Raw genomic sequence first — 26,957 nt, 5'->3', positions numbered from 1 at the left:
TTTAATAATCAGTGTTATTTTTTATTAGAAAATATTTTTATAAACCTATGTTTATTATCTCCTAAGTTAACTAAAGCAATCTGAAAAATACTGATACATATCATAGAATGTTTAAGCAACATATAAAATATCAAATGGAAAAAATCAAATTTTACATAAAACCCCCATGCATCTTAAACACTTTCTTAGGGATTTTTTTAATGACTGAATTCTAGTTTTAAGATTAAGAAATAATAGGACAATAAACACTCGTTGTGCGCTTTGCAGTTAAAAAACATTTTCCACGTCTTCACAACTGCCCAGCAAATGTCTATTTTACCATCATCACTCTGGGAAAGAAGATCCTAGAACCCAAAATATATTAGCCAGTGAAAAATGGAGTTCCACCACCAAATTTAAGGAAAATTATTTTGCCCATGAAACATACACAATGATAAAATCTCAGTATCATTTTATTTTTTTATGTCCCATTATTCTATAAAAGATCAAAGTTGGCTAGCCTACCAAAAATCATATTACATAAAAACATTCTCTATGTTTATTGTATTCATTATCATTTCAGATATGGACTGTATTTAAGCTGCCCCTCTCCCTCCATCACTGGAACTTTATCATGAAGTCCTCAAGTCCTGATTACCACTGCATCCAGTAGTTCATCAGCAGAGACTGAGCTAAGAATAAAGAGAATCATGGAGAAACTAGACCAGTTGATCCCACCCAGACCTTTCACCCACATGAGCACCAACACCGGTGCTGCACACGGCACAGCCACCATCCTCCACCCTCAAGATGCCTACTGCAGGGGGGATCAGCTAGACATCCTGCTGGGGGTGAGGGACCACTTGGGTCACAGGAAGGAATATGGAGGGCACTTCCAGAGGGCCAGGATGTCCTCCCCAGCCCTGAAGGCAGGTGCTTCTGGGAAGGTGACAGACTTCAACAATGGCACTTACCTTGTCAGTTTTACCCTCTTCCGGGAGGGCTGGGTCTCTCTGTCTGTCCTACTTATCCATCCCAGTGAAGGGGTGTTGGCTCTCTGGAGGGCAAGGAACCAAGGCTATGACAGGGTGATGTTCACGGGCCAGTTTACCGGTGGCACCTCCCATGTCAATACTGATTGTGCCCCAGTTTTAAACTCCAGCACTGAGCTCTGTGAGTACCTGGGTGCTCAAGACCAAGAAGCCTCCTACGGTGTGAGACCTCAGCACGTGTCCTGTGCTGCACTCACACGCATTCCAAAAACACGGAGGTTTCTTATCTTAGCAGACAAGAAGGGAGCCTCTTCAAAAGGTAAATAATTATTTCTGGAGACTACCAGGGAAAATGTGGCAATGATTTAGCCTCCATGTTGATCCAAAGGAAAGAGCTCTGAATATATCAATTTTGGGACTCTATGAAGAGCCATTTTAGAAAAAAAAAAATCTGTGAATTCATTTTCATTTGGGGACAGTGTTTATGTTCCAGTAGTCCCCAGTCTTTTTGGATTTTTAACCCTTATCAGTGAAATAAAAAGATATGTAAACAAAATAAAAATTGAAAGGGAATGAGGAACATACATGTAAGTGCATGCTCGAATATATTCTTACTGTACTTCAATAAATTACCTTGCATCCCTTCTGGGTATCTGTACCCCTGGACTAATAAGCAAAGGAAGGGAAATTTAATCAATGGCCTGAAACTGTGGGTACAGTAGCCAATTATTAGCACTAAGTAATCACTGAAGCAATAAATAATGTGGCTGTTAACGTTTCCTGATCTTTGGGGTCACCTGCAGATTAATTTTTGTATCTGTCTCTTTAAGGGCAAATGTGGGTGTAGAGATTATGGAAAACAATGCCATTAATGTCTCCAAATGCAACAGTAAGTTCTCCCTGGGATGATGGGTGGTGCTTAGCACTAAACTCATTCAAAGGGTTTCTTTCTTCTGGTGGACTTGTTCATTGTTATCTGCCCTATTGGTATCTCTGCACATCAGTCTTCTCCGTGGTGAGCCAAGATATCAGTTACCCAAGTGAATAAATGATTGGAATCACTAGGGTATCATAAACCTGTTTAAGTAACTATAATTCATCATTAATCTATTTATCGGGCAACAGATTACCTGCTCATTCAACATGATAACCTTCAACTGTCAAAACTCTCTATTTACACCTAGGTGTTTCCCTCCCCACATCAGCACCATCATCTCCTTCCCACATCACGATAAGCCCAAAAATCACCATCTAGAGGTTTCTAACCTGCCATCTAAGAGTCTCTTATGTAGAGATAGGTTTATTTAATACTCAATTTAAGAGTTCTTATAAATGTGTATTGAATGTTGTCATATTCATTCTCTGCATCTATTAAGGTGATCATGTGATTTATATCCTAATTTGCTAATACATGTATCACATTGATTTGCAGGTACTGAACCATCCTTGCATTCCTGAAATAAATCCCATTCGAGGGTGGTATATGATCTTTTTAATGTATTGTTGAATTTGGTTTGTCAGTATTTTGTTAAGGTTTTTTTCATCTAAGTTCATCATGGATATTGACCTATAATTTTGTGTGTGTGATGTATTTGCCTAGTTTTGGTATCACGGTAGTGCTGGCCTTGCAAAATGAGTTTGGAAGCATTCTTTCTTTATAATTTTTTTAGAATAATTTGAGAAAACTAGGTATCAATTTTTTTTATTTAAGATTTTATTCATTTATTTGATAGAGATCACAAGTTGGCTGAGAGACAGGCAGAGAGAGAGAGGAGGAAGCAGGCTCCCCGCTGAGCAGAGAGCCCGACTCAGGGCTCGATCCCAGGAGCCTGGGATCATGGCCTGAGCCGAAGGCAGAGGCTTTAACCCACTGAGCCACCCAGGTGCCCCTAGGTATCAACTTTTCTTTGGGTATTTACTAGAATTCACCTGGGAAGCTGTCTGGTTCTGGACTTTTGCTTTTTGAAAAGTTTTGTTACTGATTCATTTTCAGTCCTTGTAATTGGTCTATTCAGATTTTCTATTTCTTTATAATTCAGAGATGGGAAGCTGTTCGTTTCTTCTAGGTTTTCCAAATTTTTGGCCTGTAATTTTTCATATAATCTCTTATGATATTTTACATATGTAATATCATTTGTGATTTCTCTGTTTTCACTTTTTTTTTAAGATTTTATTTATTTGAGAGATAGAGGGACAGAGCTAATGAGTGAGGGGGAAGGGCAGATGAGAGGGAGAAGCAAGGCTTCCTGTAGAGCAGGGAGCCAGATGTGTGGCTCTATCTCAGGACCCTGGGATCATGACCTGAGCCAAAGGCAGACCCTTAACTGATTGTCACCAGGCACCCCTCCTTTTTCATTTCCAATTTTATTTGTGTTTTCTTATTTTCATTAATGAATCTGGATAGTGGTTAATTGATTCTGTTTACCTTTTCCAACAACCAGCTTTTAGTTCATTGATCTTTTCTATTTTTTTTTTTCATGTTCTCTTCCATTTATTTCCACTCTGATCTTTAGTAAGTCTTTTCCTCTTCTAACTTCAGGCTTTGTTCTTTTTCTCTAGTTTCTTTAGGTATAAAATTGGACTGTTTATTTGGACTTTTTTGGTTTATTTTTTGCTATAGTGCTACAAACTTTCTCTTAGAACTGTTTTTGCCATGTCCCATAGATTTGGGGGAGTTGTGGTTCTGTTTTCATTTGCCTCAAAGTGGTTTTTTTTTTTTGTTTTGTTTTGTTTTGTTTTTTTTTTACTTCCTCTGATTTTTTTTAACACATTAGTTGTTTAGTAACTTGCTGTTTGGTCTCCATGTGTTCATGGTTTTTCCAGTTCTTCTTGTAATTGATTCCTAGTTTCATACCATTGTGATTGGAAAAGATGCTTGGTAATATTTCAGTCTTTTTGAATTTAATGAGACTTGTTTTGTGGCCTAACACGTGATCTATCCTGGCGAATGTTCCCTATGCACTTTAAAAATGTGTGTTCTGAAGGTTTTGAATGAAATTTTCTATAGATCTCTGTTAAGTCTATTTGATCTAATGTGTCATTTAAGGCCAGTGTTTCCTTATTAAAAGTATCTGGGGGCGCCTGGGTGGCTCAGTGGGTTAAGCCGCTGCCTTCGGCTCAGGTCATGATCCCAGGTCCTGGGTTCGAGCCCCGCATCGGGCTTTCTGCTCAGCAGGGAGCCTGCTTCCTCCTCTCTCTCTGCCTGCCTCTCTGCCTACTTTTGATTTCTCTCTGTCAAATAAATAAATAAAAATCTTTAAAAGTATCTGGATGATGTAACCATTGACGGAAGCATGGAGTATTTAAGTCTTCTACTATTATTGTGCTACTGTCAATTTCCTCTTGTGTCTGTTAATATTTGTTTTATGTATTTAGGTGATCCTATGTTGGGTTGCATAAATACTACAAACATTATATCCCCTGCTTGGATTTAGCCCTTTATCATTATGTGATGCCTTTCTATGTTTTATTTTTTTTTATTTTTTTTTTAAGAGATTTCTTTTTTTTTTTTTAAGATTTTATTTATTTATTTGACAGCGAGAGATCACAAGTAGACAGAAAGGCAGGCAGAGAGAGAGAGAGAGAGAGGGAAGCAGGCTCCCTGCTGAGCAGAGAGCCCAATGTGGGACTCGATCCCAGGACCCTGAGATCATGACCTGAGCCGAAGGCAGCGGCTTAACCCACTGAGCCACCCAGGCGCCCAGCCTTTCTATGTTTTAAAGTCTATTTTGTCCTACGCAAATATTGTGTACCAACTTTCTTTTTAATTTTCATTTGCATGGAATGTCTTGCTTTCCTTCACTGTCAGCCTGTGTGTCTTTAGATCTGAAATGAGTCTCTTGTAGGCAGCATACAGGTGGTCTTAGTTTTTTTTATCTGTTTTGCCACCTTATGTCTGTTTTTTTTCTTTCTGAGAAGTTATAATTATAAATTTAATTGATTTCACATGAATATGCCTATTCAGATGTTTTGTTTCATCTTTTATCAATTTTGCAAGTTGTATTTTTCAAAGAATTTATCCATCTCCTCTAAATTTTGAAATTTGTTGGCATTCACTTTTATTGTAATATTGCCTTGTTACCCTTTTAATGTCTACAGAATCTTTAGTGATCCTTTTTCATTTCTAATATTGGTAACTTGTGCATTCTGTTCTTTCTTTCCTTTTGATTAGAGCATTTAGTCCACTTAAATTAATTATAGATAGGTATGTACTTAATGCTATTCTATTTATTGTTTTCTGGTTCTTTTTATGGTTCTTCTGTTCTTGTCTTCCCTTTTAATTTATTTTCTTGACAGTTATATTTGGGTTCCTTCCTCTTTTGTTTATCTATTACAGATTTTTGTTCATGGATACTATAAGGTTCATATATTCACATATATGTATTAAGCTGATAGTCAATTAAGTTTAAATGCATCGTAAAACAGTACAATTTTATTCCCCCCACTGCCCATTTTTTTTGATGTCTTATTTTATGTCTTTTTATTTTGTGTAACCTTTAACTGTTTTTATGGTCATAGTTTAACCTATTTTTGTATTTAACTTTCATACTAGTTCTTTAAGAGGCTGATTTACTGCCTTTACTGCATAGTTGCCTTTATCAATTTTTTCTTTTATATATATATATTCTATATATTTATATATAAATATGTGTATTTCTCATTGTAGCCCATTTTCTGTTTAAAGAAAACCCTTTATCATTTCCAGAAGATTCCATTCCTCTGTTTCATCTAATCCACTGTTGGTTTACTCTAGTTTACTTTCATTTCAGTTTGTGTTCTTTAGTGCTGACTCATTTTTACATTTTCTAACTCTTTATTGAAGTTCTCCATTTGCCCATTTTGGTCAGTCTCTTTATAACCATTACTTTGAACACTTTATCGGGTCAATTACTTATCTCTGTTTCATTTGGGTTTTTCTGAGGTTTTAGTGTTTTTTTCATTTGGAACGTAATTCTTTGTTCCTCGTTTTGCTTGACTTTTTGTGGGTTTTGTTTTGTTATCTTTTTTTTAATGAATTAAGCAGAATAGTTACCTCACTCTGTCTTAAAAGAGTGGCCTTGTGTAGGAGCATTCTCTGTGTAAACTGTGTGCCTGGTGGTTTTGGCATCAGGTTGCCAAAACCTGGATGACTGGGGCTGGAGCAGGCATGCCTGGGGTCTCCAGGGTGTTACTGGGGTGGGGCCACCCTCATGAGATAGCTGGGCCTGGAGTGGGCATGGGCCAGGGGATCCTGCTATGTCCATCCTTGTGAGATGGCTGAGTCTGGAGTGGGTACATGCCAGTGGGTTCCTGGTGTCCACCATGCCAGGGCTGCCTGAGCCACCTTGGCAGGATAGCTGGGTCAGGCATGGCCTGGGGAAATCCTGTGGCCTGCCATTCTGGGGCCCTTTGGCAGGATAGATGGAGCTGGGGAGGGCACAAACTGTTGGGATGGGGTGGTGCCTTTGGGGGCAGTGGGAGCTAATGTGAACTAGAGGCCTGGGACTTCCTAGGGAAGCCCTAATAAACTGGCCAGAGCACCTGGATCCTGCTCCCATCCAGGCTATTACAGTGGAGGGGGAGTGCGCGCGCGTGCACGCACACACACACACACACAGTCCTTGTCCATCTCCAACCCCAGAAAGAGTTTCAGTAGTTCCACTACTTTTTTGGCAGATGATTCAGTGTGAATGAGTGGATTTCCTTTACTTAAACACTAGTTGCCTTTTAAATAGCTGTTTTTTACTATGCCCCAGGACAAGCAAGTCTGATATCCCTCCCTAATCAAGTTGCCACATTGGAGGTAGGGCTCCTACGGTTATCATCATCTTTTTATCCTCCTCTGTGTGGTCCCTCTGTCGTTCATTGTGAAGTAGCTGTTCAACCAGCCCTCAGTTCTTCAGGAGGAATTGCTGTGTATGTGGTGTAGACTTGGTGTATCCATGGAAGGGGGTGAGTTCAGGGTCTGCCTACGCTGCCATCCAGGACCCTCTATTCAAAGAATTTCCAGATGTCACTTATGATACTATGACAAAGTGTGACAAACTTGAGGGTAAAATGGGCTAAAATGATAAAATAATTGAGTTTTTATTACTAAGCAAGAACTGATAACTTTACTTTCAGAGGAAGCCAAACAAATATTTAAATTTTACCCAGAGGGTTCTTTTGGGGGGGGGGGCGAGGGGGAAAAAAACATGTTCTCTATAATAAACTTTAACGAGCACTATTTAAAAAATTCATATCAGAAAGATTTTACCAAAAATAACTATTTATTAAGAGGATGATGCTTCAATAGGGTTTTTCACCTCTCTCGTGACCTATTAAAAGAATACTTAGAAATGATAGTAGGTTCTTAATAATTACTGATGAATATGTGATATTTTAGATCTTCTCTTGCTGTTATTTTTGGCAGGGAAAAACAGTTCCAATGAAAAAGAAATGCAAGTTTGGAATGGCATCCACAATCCCTGGGGGACATGTTTGGAAAGAGACATGGAATCCAGTCTCCTGTAGTTTGGCTCCAATCAAAATGAAAGAATGCCTTAGAGGAACATTCATATATCTAATGGCCGATTCCATGATCCGCCAGTGGATGGAATATTTCAAAAACGGTATCGACAGTATGCCTCAGTCTAAGCTATTATATATATCCGTTTCAGAAATTTTACTTTTTGTTCCAAGGAAGCAGTAGAATATGCCTTCTTCATATTTCTTAACCACAACACATTGAAACTTTTCAACACATAATTGTCTTTCCTTTAAAAGAATACGTTCATCTAACTGGAATGGAGGATGTGCAGAGAAGGTTTATTCCATCCCTATCCCAATGCGTACCTCAGAATGTAGCCAGCATGCCCAGAAAGTCATTGACAGAGCTGAAAATAATATAAGATCTTATATTGTCCATTTTCGACAGTCGGCATAATGCTTAAGGGTGTGGATTCTAGATCCAGAGTTCCTGGGGGCAAAATCTGGCTTCTGCAGGTCCTATCTGGGTAATCTTGGGCAAGTTACATAACTGTTGTCCCTCTAAGTTTCTTCATGTGTAAAATGGAGGTGAAAATAGTACACACCTGGCAAAATGAAGTAATATATACAATGCTTTTGGAATTGTTTGTTACATGGGTAAACCCTCTTTGGTATAAGCTGTCATCCCTATTGTCATTACATGAAAAGAGAGATTCCAGGAGCAAGGCGATGACTTGGCATCCGTTAGAAATAATACTTACAAGCATGGGCTGTATTATCTAACATACATAGACTGTGCCACTTAGAAGCGATGGCCTTTGACGTGTTACTTATTTTCTGTGCCTCATTTTCCTCCTCCAGCTACACAATATTATCTGGTGGTTGTTATGAAGACTAAATGAGATAATGGTTATAAATACTTAACAAGCAAGGCCCATAGACACATAGGGTCCAGTAAACAAGAGCTACTGCAGCTGTATCCCATGTCCAAGTTGGGGTTGGAATCCAGTGGCTAGAATCCTAGACCTACTCCACCTACTAAACAAAGGACGCACCAATAATAATTCCGAATTCACCGGTTGATCTTAGCACTCTTACCTGGCAAACTGTGACTTCCTGCCTACTGGGTCCTGGGTCCTGTCTTCCCTGGGGACAGTGCACCTTCTGTGGCTCTGTTATGGCCTGACATGCTGCCACTCTTGGGATCTCAAACTTAGAAGGTCAGCTGATCCTCCCAATAAAAAGGGAAAAACAGTAGGGAACTTGGCTCCAAGCAATAGGTGGAATTCGCAATAAAAGGTGGGGGGGAGGGGGGGAGTTGTAAACTGTGATCTCTGAACTCCTGCAGACCTCACTTTTCTCGTTCATAAAACTCAGGATCTGGGGGTAATCTTCAGCATCACCTTCTGTGTAACAGTGGATCTCTTAGGTTATGAAAAGCACAGAATTTAATGAATTACCCCCCTCTTTGTCTAAGCTTTTAAATTGTAGCAAAATATCTGTTGCACGTTTTGTTAAAAGTTACATTTTATAGCAGGCTTTGGAAAAGGAAATTGAAGTAAATTAGAAGCAGAAAGAAGACCATGATATTGCCATTTTCCTTCCACTAATGCTCCGGTGTCTTTATTTTCAAACGCTGTGGGTGAAAACTTTAAATATAGCCCTTTACTTCAAAGATGGTACTTGTTACAAAGCATTAATAATCCTTTTCTACATATTTTCCTCAGAAGTTCTGACTACAAAGCAGCTGGCCCCAGTAGTCTGATAAAGGCCTAATTTATAGGATGGAAAATGGAAGGACTTCATTTTATTCTATTCGTATTAGGCTCCTATTTTCGTGGGTTCTAAGATTGGGTAGACAGTTTTCACAAGAATTGGGAGGAATTTCAAATCGAGGTGCAGCGTCTGTCACTAGCTGTGTAACCCTGAGCAGGTCATTTAATCTCTTGATCTTCTACAACATGACAATTGTGTGTGTTCTATGAATAAGAAGTTACATATGTTCTCTTGTAGAATCACATAGAAGCAAACTGACTGGGGATGGTAAGCACTGACATAACTTCATTGGAGCATGATGTAGTTAATTTTTTAGGTATTTTGTACATCTTGTGAGCTGTAGATTAAGCTTGAAGATAGAGAAAGTACTAATTGATGTCTTTGCATTAAAAAAAACACACACAAGTAAACCTATTTCTCCACATACTCTGTTTCCCTAAGACTGGAATTTTATATACTTATATATATTCTATATATATAACTTAAGTTACGTCAGTGCTTACCATCCCCAGTCAATTTGCTTCTACATCATTCTAAAAGGGAACTTCTTATATAACTTCTTATCCATGGAATACTTCGGATTATTCAAGTAAGTTTCAAAACTATTCCTTCATTTAAACCTGTAATCAGTCACGATTGACGTATTATAAACACCAAACCTTTTCTTCTGTCTTTATCATCTTTGTAACTTTTCACTTGTTTCATTTGGGATTGTCTTTTGGTCATCAGCACTGAAGTCCGTGGATCTGCATGAATCTGGAAGACTTCAACACCAGCTTGCTGTGGACTTGGACAAGAATATCAACATCCAGTGGCAAAAACATGGCTACCCTCTGATTGGACCATTGACCTATTCAGTGAAAGAAATTGAATATATAGCTCAAGTCATTGACAGAACTGGAGGAGGAAAGAGCACTGTCATTGCTATTTCTCTGGGTCAGCATTTCAGACCCTTCCCCATTGATGTTTTTATCCAAAGGACCCTCAATATCTATAAGGCAGTTCAACGTCTTCTTCTGAGAAGCCCAGACACTATGGTTATTATCAAGGCAGAAAATATCAGGGAGATGCAGGGTGATGTGGAAAGATTCAGGGACTTTCATGGTTATGTCCAGTATCTTGCCATTAAGGATATATTTCAAGATCTCAATGTGGGCATCATCGATGCCTGGGATACAACAATTGCACGTGGCACAAATAATGTCCACCCACCGCAATCTGTAGTGAGAAATCAAGTTAGTATATTGTTAAACTATATTTGCCAGATGACCCCTCTGAAATCCATTCACTTAATTAAGTCTGCTATCGTGTCAGTTCCTGTGTTTGGCTCTGAACTCCCAGTTAGCATGAGATAATCTGCACTATGTCTAATCCATAAACTGCCGATTCAACCAAATTATTTCTAATTGGGCATCCACTTAAGAATAAAAATTAGAAATGCCCATGAAAAGGAGCTACACTTCTTAACCAGAGTCCTGCTACTCTTCACAAATGGCAAGTCAAGACACCTAATGGTTATAAGCGGTCTCTGATTCATGGAAATCCCGTGCAGTGAAGTTATTTGAAAATATTGGGAGAAAGCAGTCCCATTTTCCTGTCTCTGCTGCTAAAGACAAGCTCAAGATGATTTCCAAGTGGCAAGAGAAATTCTGTAAGGCAATTCTTCATGGCTGCTGTCCTAAGGAGCAACAGAATTCTAGGCAAGGCCTCCTAGATACTGAAAACCTCTGACTTTTCTCTCCCTATAAGAACTCCCACTGGTAGGAGCTAAGCAGATTTGATAGAATTTATCCTCCAGGAATAAAAGACAATACATGTAAAGGCACAATTCCCTAGGATTCAAGAAGTTGGTTACAACTTTGGGTAAAGCACATCAGCTCTCTCGGACTCTTTCCCAAATTAAGGAGTCAGTCTAAGGCTTGTGATTTCTTCAGACCTTGCTCTCTGCAGATCTGTGTGCTGCAGGTCGTACTTCAGGTACTGCCTGGAGGGGTAAGACTTAGAACAGGTGCCTGGCCGGCAGGGTGCAAGTTCTGGCACACCATGTCAGCCAGGCCATCAGCCAGGCTAACTTACAGGTGTGTTGGACTTGTTGGAGGGCTTTTGATTTGAAGAAAGCTCCACTGCTTGAAATATGGTGGAAAACCACAATGTAGATGATCAAAAACATTGGTTCCTATAATCTGCACATATAGGTTAATGTTTTAATCTCTTTCTCTTGGGTTCTAACAGACCTTCCAAAACTTGACCTAACAAGAATGACTGATAGAATTTCAGTTGAAAGATGCAGTATAATTACTATAAAACAATTTGGCTTCCTCTTCTTAATTTTTCACTCTAAGCTATGCCCCAGATACCATAGGGCCTCTGACCTACTCTTGCCACTTCTAGGAAAGAACAATTATAATAGAAACATAATCCATTTATCCAGTTTCCTTTGGGTGAGGGATAATAAATTTTCTACTTATTTGCTCATGAACCACGGTTCACAGTTTAGTGTCCAGTAAACATTCAGATGGCCAAAAAATATTATCTAGCATGTGCCAGGAACTATCTAGTCCTTAAGAGATAAAGTGATCAAAAGGCACATGAATTCTCTGCCATCAAGGAATTTACACTATAATGAAAAAAGATAAGATATAAATTAATTCCAACTTGCTAAAGTCATATCAATAAAGTATGTGACGTAATTAATGGACAGTGATGGCGTGCTGGTGATGCAGGTGACGAGTAGAGAAGGCATCTCAGAGAGGAAGGCGTTTCAAGGGAGATAGAACTCCTGGAAAGGAGGCATCCATGAGAGGAAGTAGAGACCGAAAAAATGACAATTGCAAAACCCCTGAGATATGACGGAGCTGGGTTTATTTAAGGAACAGGAGATCATGATGCCTGGAGTATTGTCAAAGCGGGAAACATGGAGGGAGAAGATAGAGGGGAAGGAAGGGGCCAGGTTCTGTCTGGCCTTTGTAGCCTATGGCAAGGAGTTTGAATTTTATTCTAATTACCATGAGAAGGCAGTCGAGGAAGGAGAAAATAGAAGAAGCAGGAGAATAAGAAGAAAATGCAAGGGGGAGAGGGACTGGTTACCTGAACCTGGGCGTCACTGTAGACTCTTGTAGTTGCTAAGGTCAGAATGAATGAGAGTTGTGAAACCACGGAAATGGGCAGAGCGTGTGTTGTTTTGTTATGAAGTGACTTTCCGTGACCACACTCTTCACCCGCGGTGAGAACGGGTCAGGGGCGCTGGAGGTCTTGCGAAAGGAGCAGATTTTTGAAAAAGACACACACAGGTCTATAATTTTAAAACAGAGACCAAAAATTAGAATATGACCTAGAGTTTTTAAGAAAAGAAAAAGAAATAGGTTTGTAATGTATAAATCCTAAGAGAAAGGGTAGGCTCAGATAAAACATTCAGAATAGCTCTCAGAAGTTAGCACTTTTGGTTCTTCCAAAAACTGAATCATCAGAAACTCAGAGGTAACTGTCTCTATGTCTCCTTGACATTTAAGGTGGTCCTTTCCCGTCTGAGATGATTGCCAAGTGTGCACACAGCAGATGCAAGCTGGTCTTCTAACAGGAGGAAAAGGGGAAAATGCCCAGCACCCAACCTTTTGGGAAGGATGGATTCTTACAGATCGATAAATATTCCTAAAAGAAACAAAGAAGTGAATATTTCCAAAGAAAACTATTACCAAGAAGCAAGGATGATAAGAAATATTACTGAGAAGAAACTGAGGTGAGTGGTTTTGTTTTTGTTTTGTTTTGTTTTAATTAACATATAATGTATTATTTGTTCAGAGGTACAGGTCTGTGATTCATCGGTCTTACACAATTCACGGCAGAAGGTAAGTGTTTTTTAATTACACATATGAGGATCTTGCCAAGGAGAATGTTCAAAAACTGGTATATTCTAAGTACTATTTACTGCTGAATTATTACAGTTATAATCTCTTGCCATTGTATTACTCTGGACCCCGTTAGAAGGTAGGCACCACACTGTGAACTAAAGCAAGGATGTCTCATAGAATTATGAAACCCTTGATGAAGGAGTGATGGTAACATATAAGGGAACCATATGGTATCCTTAGGGTAGAGGGAGGGAATCCAGGGGAGGGGCCCTCCATGTTGTGGGTCAGAGGGTCAGACCTTGTCCGTGAAAGTAGCAGAGGGTGAAGGTTGGCCCAGGCCACAGCTGGTGTGCAGTTGCTGGGCAAGCAAAAATCACCCCCTGTGGTGCGTGCAGGGTGCAGGTGATTGGCACGCAGGGGCACGGGCAGGCAGAGCAGGCGGGGACCTGGACACGGGCAAATTCTGCAGGAGACCTGCCAAGGAATGGATTGCCCACGCAAACAGGAGGCCTTCATAGGCAGGAAGCTTTGTTTTCCTTGTTGCAAAGGGCCGGGAAGATCATCGCTAGTCCGAGAGGAGGCTGCGAGGTCACCAAATGATGGACAGGTTCTGGGAACAAGACTGGGGAGCTCCACCAGACAACCCCATACCCACAACACCAACCCACCGCAGAGCCGCTGGAAATAGCAGCCTAAGTCCTTCCTCCGGTAATGTCCCTCCAGCGCCCTCTACTGAGAAAGTCTGACAATGTGCAGGAGAGATGCTTGAGAGAATCGGTCCGTTATTGCAGAGAAGATACTGAGGGGTGAGTTTGTAGCTGAGAGGAGGGAAGCTGGTAACTGTTAAAGTCATCAGCCTACTCCTTTTTACTGGGTCGTTTCCTCGGGAAACAGGACCGTGCTCTAATAATACTTTACATCTTCAAAAAAGTGAACACAAGTTTTAAAACATATATATTAAATACTCTGTAGATCCCTGATACTACATTTCTCTTCAGTTACTGTCACACGTCTTCTCCCCTTGGAACAAAACCTTGACAATGGGATTCTGTATTCTCTGTCCTCACTGCCTCCTACTCTGTTTCAACACATTCCATGTTGACTTATGTTCTCCGCTGCTCCTGTTAAGGTCACCTTTGCACTGTCAGATATAATGGCCACTTGTCTGTATTCATCCGAGTCAGCATCTTGGTGGCATTTAAGTGGAATACGCCTTCTTTTTCCAGACCCTCACTTTGCTTTGTGTGACGTGACTCTTTCAGTGTTCTCCTCTTGCCTGCCTAGAGACTACTTCCCCCTCTCCTTTGGCCATTCTACCTCTGCTACTTGGCCTCTACATTTGGAATACCCTGGGGTTCAAGCTTATTCACCTGTTTTGCGCTACAATCTCATTCCAGATGATACCCACCCTTTGCTTTAAATCCCACCTATAGTTTCAGTGACTTCTAAATATTTGTCTCCAACTCTGATCTATATCCAATTACCTACTTAACTCTCTATTTCCTGCCTAGGTGGTATCTCAAACTCACCATGCTGAAAGTAGAATTCTTGATTTACATTCCAAACACATTTGTCCCTAGTCTTCTCCAATTCAAAAAAAACGTTAGCAAGACCCAGACAGTAGCCAGAAGCTATCCTTTATTCATCCGTTGCTCTCCTCACCAAGTCCTGCTGTATTTTATTGTATGTGGACAACCTGTCTCTTCTCTCCTTCCTGGTTCAGGCTATAGTGCCTCTCCCCTGCAGATAGGGAAAAAAAAAAGGGTCGTTCTGCTTAAAATCTTGAAACATCTGCAAAGCATTCTCTACCCAGCAGCCAGACTGATCTTTGGAAACTACAAATCGGATTATGTCACACCCTTAGACGGTGATCCCAGAGGGCTGGGATCGAGTCCCACATTAGGCTCCCTGCTCGGTGGGGAATCTCCTTCTCCCTCTGCCCCTTACCCTACTCTCATGCTTTCTCTCCTGCCCTCTCACTCAAATAAATAAATAAAATCTTTAAAAAAGAAGTGATATTCCTGGCCATTGTGAAATATGTAATTTAGTTTCCATGTTACCTACCTAAATACTACCTTAGATAGGATCTTTCCATGGATTCTACAGCCTCAGGGCAAGTGTCTCCTAAGACCTGACCACACAATCTAGATGTAGGTCCCTCCATCTCTCTGTTAGTTAATTACTTTATTGTGCTCCCTTTTCATGTGACTAAGTGTGCTATCCAAGATGATCTCATTAAGTTGGTTTTACCTGTGATCTTTACCTGTTCTACTTAATGCTGGAGTCTAAGCTCCCTGACTGTGAGGGTCTCGAGTGGCCCACCAGGTGTTTATCCACAACTACAGAATTCCCGGAATATATTGGTTCAATCTGTATGTGTTGAACAAAAGACTCCTCTTAGATTGGCCAGGGAGAAAGCTAGATGTAAGAGTGGCTAATGTCACCCATTTGGAATTACGGAGCTATGTATGTGTAGAATGGCATGGCCTGTAGTAAGGACGTGTTCTCTCTCAGGAGAACATATCCATGATTATTACGGAAAGACTCCAACATTCACCAAGTCTGCAAAAGCCCAATAAGATGTGTATCACAAAATACTTCCATGTTGTGACTCAGTAATAAAAAAATTTAGGGACAAAGACTGTAGTTTTCATTATTACCTATTGATGACTGAAGCTTTAGAAGAGAACAGAGAGTATGGACATAAGTTAATAGTTGTATCTTCGTGTTGCCAGGAAAGATTTGCTCTTTTGGAATATGAACAATGATACTGATCCAAGCGGCTCCTGGAAAGGGCTTGGCACACTTGGAAAACCAAGGTAGGATAAGATTTGGTCTCTGACCAGGAAGTATCTATAATACAACTAAAGAGATAAACTTGTATAGAAATAACTTGGAAGTGAAACCAGGGGGTCTGCCTGCATAGTCTAAACTTCTATATTTCATACTAAATTAGGCTCTGAAAGTGTCCCTTTGATGGGTTTCCCACTTTCAGAACCAGGACTTTATATTCCTGCTTTAAGTCTATTGTCCAAGCTGTTCCTTTTTAATGGGAAGAAAACCCTACCTAGCATTCTTTAATTAAAGAGAACTGTCCTCCAAGTCTACGATCTGTCAAGCCATACTCAACCACTCCCTCTCCTATGCACTGATGGCACAATTTTCATATGGCTGTAATGTTATATTGTATTAGAAATTCTAGGGGCACCAGGGTGGCTCAGTCAGTTAAGCATCTGCCTTCAGCTCAGTCATGATCCCAATGTCCTGGGATTGCATCCTCCATTGGGCTCCCTGCTCAGCAAGGAGTCTGCTTCTCCCTCTCCCTCTGCCTCCTCCACCTTGCTCATGCTCGTGCTCCCTCACTCTCTCTGTAAGATAAATAAATAAAATCTTTAAAGAAAAAATAATTCTGTATGTGTCTGACAACATAGGTAACACGGAAACTAAATCACATATTTCACAATGGCAGGGAATATCACTTCTTTTTTAAGATTTTGTTTATTTATTTGAGGGAGAGGGCAGGAAAGAAAGCATGAGAGTAGGGTAAGGGGCAGAGGGAGAAGGAGACTCCCCACCGAGCAGGGAGCCTAATGTGGGACTCGATCCCAGGACTCTGGGATCACGACCTGAGCTGAAAGCAGTTGCTTAGTGAATATGAGCCACCCAGGCACCCCTACCTTTATCACTTATAAACAGTCCCAGACCTTCAGAGCTGAGAGACCATCCATGGATTCCCAGTTGTTTCCAAGTCTGCAGCTGCAGGCCCTGGGACTAAGTACATGAATGAGTGATTAAATAAGTAACTTATATAACTCATGGGGATAAAGCAAACTTTCAGATAAAGCTTCCCTAGAGATAAAGGATTCATGACAAGATATATGACTCCCTCTTACCTGCCTTCAACTGTATTCCCTTTTTTTTTTTTAAGATTTTATTTATTTATTTGAGGGGACAGGGATCACAAGCAGTCAGAGAGGCAGGCAGAGAGAGGGGGAAGCAGGCTCCTTGCCGAGCAGAGAGCCCGATGCTGGGCTCAATCCCAGGACCCTGGGATCATTACCTGAGCCGAAGGCAGAGGCTTTAACTCACTGAGCCACCCAGGCACCTCTGTATTCCCTTCTGTATTAAAACATCTGTTGTTTCTGCCCTGACCAATTCTCCCCCTTCTAGTAACAGAAGCCCTCTTTTCCTAGAGACCTGTACTTACCATGCTTATCATGCTAGTGGACCTGTCAACCATGTGGTTCTCTGTCTCTGGGTCTTCCTCATCCATGAACGCACTCTCCCCCATGCATAAGTGGTTGCTCCTAGCAGAGTCTTTTGGGATTGTTCTGTGTGGTGGTTTTTTTCTGTGACCTATAAATTCTGGATCTCTCATTGAAACATCTGGAACAGTGAAGACCATGTATGTCTTAAACTTCTTGGGACTACAGTGTGCAAAGGATCAATCTGAGAGTGGATCCAAGGAAAGAGGATAGTAGACCCTAGAGGCTTAGAGAGTTGGCTTACCTTATTTGACCCCCTAGATGAGTCATTCCATTTCCTTTCTCCCATTCCTTCAGCTGTCATGGAAACTACTAGCATGAGTTGGAAACTAGAACTGGAAGAGTCCTGGATAATGTGTTTCTGGAAGGTCAACTTGCCTCTGGAGAATAATGAATAGAGATTGCAGATACAGTTGTAAAAGTCATTATGAACCATAGAAAATTAGCGAATTCAACAGTCCTAAGTCCTAGAATCTGTGATTGATACAAAAAAAAATTTTTTCTCTGGATACTCTGATGGGCAATGGTTTACATCATAGTACTTCTGTCTTTTGCTGTGAATCTTCTTGAAATAAGTAAAGGTAGACATAAAGAGTTTGTATGGAGACTGAATGGTTTTATTTCACATATTTCTCCTGGAACAGATAGTAAAAGAAATAGATTAAAGGCACTAACAAGTGTCTGCCTATGTTTTTACACTTAATCCTCACAAACCCTAAGAAATTCATACTGTTAATATCCCACTTTATAGATGACTAAATTCTGCCTATTGAGTAGAAAGGGAAAAACTTGTCCAATTCTAAAGCCAGTCTTTCGGAAACTTTTGTTTATCAGTATCTAGTGATAAAAGATAAACCAGTGACTCACAGCATAAAGGAATAACAAGATGGTAACAGTAGAAAATAGGAAATGACGGTAAATAAGAAAAATTTTGGAATTTATTCCAAATGGTGGACTTGGCACACGCTATGGACTTATAAGTCCACAGAAATGTCTGAAAGGAGATTTATAAAGCTTAATTACTATAACAGAGAGGAAGAAGAATTTCCTTTAACAAAACAGAGAATGTGAGAAAATCCAAAGACTAATATTAGAAACTTGAAAACTCCAGTCCAAGATGCATTCAGGTCTGGATGGCCACAAAAGTTTCACGTGCCAGAATCAGGAGAGAGCCCTGAGAAGATTGTAGCCTCCTAAGTGTGCAATAGAATTATGTCTAAAAACTAATGTGCATACTTTAATGTAAAAATAATTTATTGCTAATTTTCCCATGAATCATAATCACTGATCATGGATTACCGTAACAATTATGATAATGAAAAAGTTTGAAACATAGCAAGAATTATCAAAATGTGACAGGGACACAAGATGGGTGCAAATGCTATTGGGAAAAAAAATGGCACCAATAGATTGCTCGATGCAGGGTTGCTACAAGCCATCAATTTGTAAAACAAAACAAAAATGCCCTATCTGCAAAGTGCAATAAAGTAAGGTAAGTCTCTATAAGTAGGCGAGTAGTGAATTTCAAATCCAAAGATGAGTATATAACCAAAACTTACCATTTGAAAAAACTGAATACTCGAAAGAGAAAGCTTCAAGTACAACAATGAGAAGAAATTTGCATGTTAAGGAAACATTAAGTTACATAGGACCTAAAATCTAATTCATTTCTGGAATGACATGAGAAGATACTGCAGCCATACTTAGAGTTAGTTAGACGTTCGGTAAATGAAATGTGTGATAGATGAAATAAAGGAAAAACCTGAAGGACACACTAAAAATCAAAATGAGAACAATACAGTGAGTAAGACGAAATATTAACTCAAGAATTCATCCAGAATATAGAATCAAAGAAAAAATGAGATCAAAATGGTAGAAGTTAGTAGATATGAGTTCTCAGATTTAAAGGGTCATGAGCCATTAAAAGTGCCAAGCAAGATAAAAAGATTTGCATAAATTTCATAAGACCAAGGATGAAGAGAATATTTTAAAAACTTCCAGAAGGATATTAACTTTGATATCTGATATTTCATCAGCCACATTAGATGCAAGAAGAAAATAGAACAGTGTCTTCAAAGCTGTGAGACAAATATTTTTCATCTTACAATCCTATATCGCATAAACTTAACTGTTTGTGGAGGCAAAACAAAACAGTTTTCTGTTGGCCCTTTCTGAAAACACTAAAGATTTCACAAGATGAGAAATCAATTTAGTAAGATAGTAGATTTTAGAAATGTTGTTGAAGAAACCAGGAACACGACAATATTGCTCTAATTGTGAGCTAATACGTAATATGTAAAACTTAACTCTAAAGCACAAAGATTAGTAGTACCAGTGGTAATGGTTGTAGTTGATAATTGCTTACCGTAGAATTAGACCGAATGCAAAACACAGTTCTAGGATGCCTGGGTGGCTCAGCCGGCTAAGCGTCTGCCTTTGGTTAGAGTCATGGTCCTGGGGTACTGGGATTGAGTCCTGCATCAGGCACCCTGCTCAGCAGGGAGTCTGCTTCTCCCTCTCCCTCTGCTTTTCTTTCTTTTTCAAATAAAATCTTAAAACACACACACACACACACATACAGAAGCACAGTTCTAAATATGATACATATATTCATTTAATTTTCCTCACAACCCTGTGAGCTTTATACCTGGAAACTGATAATACTGAGGCACAGAAAAGTTGAATAGCTTGCCATTTGTCACAGAGCTAGGAAGTGGTAGAGCCAGGATGTGAACCTATAAATCACTGAGATTCCAGACGATACTAACATGGGTAATAGACGGAATTGTGTTCCACCCAAATCCTTATGTTGAAGTCCCAACCCCCAGTACTTCAGTATACAACCATATTTAGAAATGAGGTCTTTAAAGAGGTTATGAAGTTAAGAGGAGGCCTTTTGTGTAGGGTCCTAACCCAATAGAACTGCTGCCCTCATAGGAAAAGGAAGAGACACCAGGGAGGCACATGAACAGAGGAGAACATGTGGGGACAGAGCAAAGAGGGGACCATTTGCAAGCCAAGGAGAGGGCCAGAGAAGAAGCCACACTTGACAACGTTTTGATCTTGGATTTACAGCCTCCGGAACTGTGAGAAAATATATTTCTGATGTTTATACCACTCAGTCTGTAGTATTTTGCTATGGTAGCTTCAGCAAACTAATACTGATTTGAGTGATAACAGTATAGCAATAGGAAAACCTTACATGCTAGTAAATTCTAGATGCACCTTTTAAAGTAGAAATGTAAGCTTACTGTTTTTTTTTTTTTAATTAAGAACAGCTTATAAAGAAATATCTAATTTTAAACCAGAAAGGGAAAAAATGTAACAAAGGAAACACATTTTTTTAAAAAAGGAAATGAGTGGGGCACCTGAGTAGCTCAGTTGTTAAGTGTCTGGCTTTGGCTCAGGTCACAATCCCAGGGTCCTGGGATCAAGTCTCCTTAATGTTAAATATCAGTGATTTGTAGATTAGAATTTAAAAAAATTAAATCCCGGGCACCTGGGTGGCTCAGTGGGTTAAGCCTCTGCCTTGGGCTCAGGTCATGATCTCGGGGTCTTGGAATTGAGTCCCACATCTGGCTCTCTGCTCAGCAGGGAACGTGCTTCCTCCTCTCTCTCTGCCTGCCTCTCTGCCTACTTGTGATCTCTCTCTGTCAAATAAATATTTTTAAAAAAAATTTAAATCCCTTTTTAAGCTGTTCAAAAGATACATCTGAAACATAATGACACAAAAAGGTTGAAGACGGAAGAATGGGAAAATAGTAAACACAAACAAAAGAGATGGTGTAATAGCAATTTTAGCATAAAGGAACTCTTAGGGGAGTATAATGACCAATTAATCTTTCTATTCTGTAACTGCTTCTTCTACTTAGACCATATTCCTAGATCAAGAACCAAGAGTGGCACATCTCTACTCTGGATCCGACACCTGAAAGGTGAGTCACCAGAAGGATATGTTGTCCTCGGGGAATGTTTAGATGTAGGAATACAGTGCCTGCGAAGGCAAATAAACCCTGGGTAGGATGAGATGGTCTAGGAAAAAGTCTGTTAGTGCCATAAAGATTATAACCTTGGGACAACCAGATTATGAATTTAAGATCAAGGATAATGTTTTATTATTCATGTTTGAATCATAGCACCTAAAATATAGGTATAAAACAAACGTTGGGTGAATAAATGAGTGCATTAATGTATCATGTACATTGTATATTTTAATGATTTAAATCTCCATTATCATGCACACACCCGAATTATAAATATATTAAGTGTTGCTTTTACCTTTATGCCAAAGACCGGTAACATGCAAAGGCAATATCAGAATATCAGAATGCTCAGAAAAACTCTGTCCTGGCTTCTCATGCTCCCTTGTGAAGACTTTTCTGCTGTAACCTCCTGACCTATGGTGTATTTCTACCATCTCATTTCTTGCACAGCCTTTCCTTTACAGCAGCGATCCTCAAAGTACAGTCCGCAGAAATACACATACAGTCCACACGCCAGCCCACTGACCTCTTTTACTGGTCCTCATCAAGATACGTACAGAAATTGAGAGGAAGCATTTGAAACATTCCAAACAGTTTCAATTACCATGACAATTATGCAGATTTTTATTGTTTGTTATCCAAAGTCATGGTAGATGACAGTTTGGAAATAAGTAAATAACTTGTCTTTCAGTTCACGCAGTTCGAGAGGCTTTGCGGCTGAAAGTTGGCTGAATATAAGTCAGTTGGGATCTTCAAAACCAAATCTTAGGAATTGGCACAGAGTTTAGGCATAAAGAGACAGATGAAGTTGGAGATATGTTTCAGAGCTAGAGTAATAGTCACATAACCAAACCAAAACCTAAGGGGTTAGGTGGGAAGGGCCTGAAACCCCCTCAGCAGAGTTGGGATTCATACCTCCTTCCCCTATCCTAGGAGCAGATAGTCCTTCCTGTTTTATATCTTTTTCAAACCGGTAGAAATCTCTCAACCACCCACCATTTCCCTGCCTGGTGTTCACCAACAATGTGTCCTAAGTAGGGTTCTTTTCAGACCCCAAGTTTTTAGAGCAACGGCTATCCACACAGTAGAGCCACTGGGGTATTTTTACACTGTGACCACAAGGACTGACATGTCTTAAAACTAAGAAATTTCTATCCCAATGATTTCTGGTAAAATATAGAGAGAGATACAGGAATCTCAAAGATTTTCTGGGTGATTCTCTGGGACCCACCCAGTGAGAAGAGCCAGTAGCCTTCTGTCACCATCCAACTGCACTACTCTTTATTGCCTTTTCAAACTTATGTCTTAGGTTAGTCATAAACCAGGTGACAGTGAATACAGATAGATGAAAATAAATGTCTTCAGGGACAAGAAAAAATAAGTTCTGTACAGCCACAAGAGACCGTTAAGAACACGGGTGCTTTTCCACCTATCCAGATGAAGAAGTCATTGAAACAGGTGATTAAGCAAAACTATAAAGACTTCACTATCTCTAATCTTGCCTGTGGTGAGTAGGGGAGAGGAAAAAGCAAAGCAAAAGGAATTAGAAAGACTGTGTCCATGCCAAAATCTTTTTTCAAGGAAGAGAAAAGGGGAAAGTTCAGAAGAAAAATGTAGTAAACAAAGATGATTGCAAGAGCTTGTCTTCGTGACAAGAACAGGCTAGTTGTCCTGACATGGCATGAAAATAAGATTTTTTTTTAATTTATTTGACAGACAGAGATCATAAGTAGGCAGAGAGGCAGGCAGGGGGGGGGGAAGCAGACTCCCCCCGAACAGAGAGCCCGATGCAGGGCTCGATCCCAGGACCCCGGGATTATGACCTGAGCCCAAGGCAGAGGCTCTAATCCACTGAGCCATCCAGGCACCCTGGAAATAAGATATTTTTCTAATAACCAGTGATCCAAAGTACCCAGAGGTCCATGGGGAACAAGCATATAGATAGTCATTACACAACATCCAGTTGGAGAAAGATGTCAAAAACACCTACTCACAACTGATCATATTTTTTTGCTTTGTTTCATGTAGGACATTGACAGGGTAGAAAATGTATAAATATGTCACAGGAATTTGGAATGTGGGAGAGATCAATGTGGTCTAGAACTATGCTGGAAAGATTTCTGTAGAGCTGGGTCCTAAACTAGGGACTGACTGCCTATCAATTTTGGATTGGTACAGGGCAAGGCATCCCAGGTGGGAAGTAGGCTGTGTCATATAACATGAAAAAGAAGGAAGGTATTTTTGATTTTTGTCCTTGAATATGTGAGTATCCTTGTACTGTATTTTATTTTCTTTATTTTTTTTAAGATTTTATTTATTTATTTGACAGACAGAGATCACAAGTAGACAGAGAGGCAGGCAGAGAAAGAGGAAGGGAAGCAGGCTCTGCGCTGAGCAGAGAGCCCAATGCAGGGCTCGATCCCAGGACCCTGGGATCATGACCTGAGCCAAAGGCAGAGGCTTTAACCCTCTGAGCCACCCAGGCGTCCCCTTGCACTGTATTTTATGTGTATGCTTTTAATTTACATAAAAAATTCTTGTGGTAAATACTATTTCTTTCTTCACTTACTAGTGTGTTAAGCACCCCTCCATGTTATATGCGAATGTCCTAAGTTGCTTCTGACCTCTGCATAGTGGCCCACATTACAATCCTCTGCATATGTCTTAACCATTCCATAGCAATACATAGTATAGTCCATCTAATTCCCTACAGTGACACAAACAGATATACAGGAAACTGAAATAAAATTTTACAAGTGATTTTTTTTTTTTTTATGGACCTGACTGGAAAGTCTTCTGATGTACTCAGACTGGATTGCTTGGACTTAGTGCATAGGTATACACAATTTCAGAAAGAAAAAAAAAAACCTATCATATTACTTTCAAACTTTATTATACTCACCGGTATACTCACCAAGAGTACCACAGACTTATGTATAAAAATGCAGTATATATTATGACCCAGTTGGGTTTAAGTGAGCAAGGTAAGGTGCTCTAGCTTTAGAAAACATTTAAAGATAAAGGAGAGACATCATATAACCACGTCAATAGGAAAAAAGCCTGTGACAATTCGATTTCCACTATTTCAACTTCCATTGAACCTTAGCAAACTGTTTTTTACAAGATAGCTGCTTTTTTATTAAAAAGATTTTATTTATTTGACAGAGATCACAAGTAGGCAGAGAGAGAGAGAGGTGGAAGCAGGCTCCCCGCTGAGCAGAGAGCCCGATGCGGGGCTCAATTCCAGGACCCTGGGATCACGACCTGAGCCGAAGGCAGAGGCTTTAACCCACTGAGCCACCCAGGTGTCCCGCTTCCTTTTTTAATTGAAGTATACAGGACATATAATGTTATATTAGTTTCACATTACAACATAGCGCTTCAGTAATCATGTACATTACACAGTGCCCCCCACTATAAGAATAGGTAACCATCTGTCACCATACAAAGTTATTATATTATTGATAGTCCCTATGCTCTACTCAACATCCTTGGGACCTGTTCATTTTATAACTGGAAGTTTGGACTTCATAAACCCATTCATCTATTACACACACACACACACACACACACACACACCCCACATATTACTCCCTTCTGGTGACCACCAGTTTCTCCTCTGTATTTATAATTTTGTTTCTTTTGTTTGTTCATTTCCTTTGCTTTAGATTCCATATATAAGTGCAAATACATGGTATTTGTCTTTCTCTGTGTGACTTATTTCACTTAGGACAATGCCTTCTAGGTCTATCCATATTGTCACGAATGGTAAGATCTCATTCTTTTTTATAGTCAAATAATATTCCTGTCTCTTCTTTATCCATTCATCTTTCAATGGATGCCTTGGTTTCTTCCATATTTTGGCTATTGTAAATGATGTTACAATAAATGTAGTGGTGCTTATATTTTTTTCAGTTAGTATCTTCGTTTGATTCAAGTAAATACCCAGTGGCAGAATTATTAGATCATATGGTAATTTTTATTTTTAATTTTTGAGTAATCTTCATAGTGTTTTATAGAGTAACTGCATCAATTTATATCCCCTACAACAGTGTAAGAGATTTCCCTTTTCTCTATGTCCTTACCAACACTTGGTATTTCTTGTTGATACTAGCAATTCTGACAGGTGTAAGGTGATATCTTATTGTGGCTTTGATTTGCATTTTGCTAATAATTAGTGATGTCAAGCATCTCTTTATATGTCTGTTGGCCATCTGTATGTCTTCTTTGGAGAAAATGTCTATTCAGATCTTCTGCCCATTTTTAATCAGATTATTAGGGGTGTTTTGGTATTGTATGAGTTCTTTATATGTTTTGTACATTAACTCCTTATTAGATACTATCATTTGCAAATATTTTCTCATATCCAGTAGGGTACCATTTTTGTTTTCTTGATGGTTTCTTTCAATGTTCAAAAACTTTGTATTTTGGTGTAATCCCAATAGTTTATTTTTGCTTTTGTTTCCCTTGCCTGAGAGACATATCTAGAAAAATGTTGCTAAGGCCAACATCCAAGAGATTACTGCCTATGTTTTCTATTAGGTGTTTTATAGGTTCAGACATGTCTTTAAACCATTTTGAGTTTATTTTTGTGAATAAAGTGGTCCAGTGTCATTCTGTCCAGCTATCAAAGAACTGTCCTTTTCTCATTGTAAATTCTTGCCTCCTTTTTCATGAATTGACCATATAAGAATAGGTTCATTTCTGGGCTCTTTGTTCCATTGATCTGTGCATATGTTTTTGTGTCAGTAACATATGGTTTTGATTATGATACCCTTGTAAAAGTGTTTAAAACTGGGGTTATGACACCTTAAGCTTTGTTCTTCTTTCTCAGGATTGCTTTGACTGTTCAGGGTTTCTTCCATTCCATATAAATTTAGAATTATTCTAGTTCTGTGAAGAGTACTATTGGTATTGGTAGGAATTGCATTGAATCTATAAAATGCTTCATGTAGTATGGGCATTTTAATGATATTAACCTTTCCAATCTATGAACATGGTATATCCTTCCATTTGGTTGTGTCATCTTCAGTTTCTTTCATCAGTGGTTTATGGTCTTCAGAGTACAGGCCTTTCACCTCCTTGTCTAAATTTATCCGTAGGTGTTTTATTCTTTTTGATGCATTTGTAAATAGGATAGTTTCAGTTCCTTTTTTGGTTACTTTATTATTAGTGTAGGAAAATATAACAGATTTCTGTATTTAGTTTTGTATCCTGAAACTTTACTTCGTTCTTATAGTTTTTTGGTTGAGTCTTTAGTGTTTTCTGTATATAAAATCTTGTTATCTGCAAATTGTGACAGTTTTCCTTCTTCAGAGAAGAGATTATCCTTTATCTAATAGAAAGCATTAAAAACAGCAACTATAATACATCAAACATTATATGTTGAACCAAATATGGAGGAATTTGAAATTAACAATGGGAACAAGCCAGAGCTGCCCAGTATGGCCACTTCTATTTATCTTTGTTCTGGATGTGTACTGAAAAAAAAAAAAAAAACACTACAAAATATAGCAAAGTATAATAGGTGGGAGCAATAAGGGAATGGAACTGACTGGGAAATAGCACAATGGCATTTGGGGGGTAATAGTAAAATTTTGCATACTGATTCATTTTTTTTTATTAGTTTCAGAGGTAGAATTTAGTGATTCATCAGTTGCATATAAC

At 39.3% G+C, this 26,957-nt stretch overlaps 1 protein-coding gene across 1 annotated transcript; it reads left to right on the top strand.

The window, feature by feature from the left end:
* Nucleotides 1–681: 681 nt before the first annotated feature.
* NXPE4 (neurexophilin and PC-esterase domain family member 4) lies at nt 682–10,549 on the top strand. The gene is given in 6 exon segments (XM_047691601.1): nt 682–1,227; nt 1,230–1,290; nt 1,802–1,860; nt 2,705–2,713; nt 7,373–7,570; nt 9,924–10,549. Coding segments are annotated over 6 exon segments (1,491 nt in total). The 5' UTR covers nt 682–689.
* The last annotated feature ends 16,408 nt before the right edge of the window (nt 10,550–26,957 follow it).

The sequence above is a fragment of the Lutra lutra genome, chromosome 10, assembly GCF_902655055.1.
Source record: "Lutra lutra chromosome 10, mLutLut1.2, whole genome shotgun sequence".
NCBI lineage: Eukaryota > Metazoa > Chordata > Mammalia > Carnivora > Mustelidae > Lutra > Lutra lutra.
The sequence above is the reverse complement of the archived record's forward strand: the minus strand, read 5'-3'. Positions and strand labels throughout refer to the sequence as shown.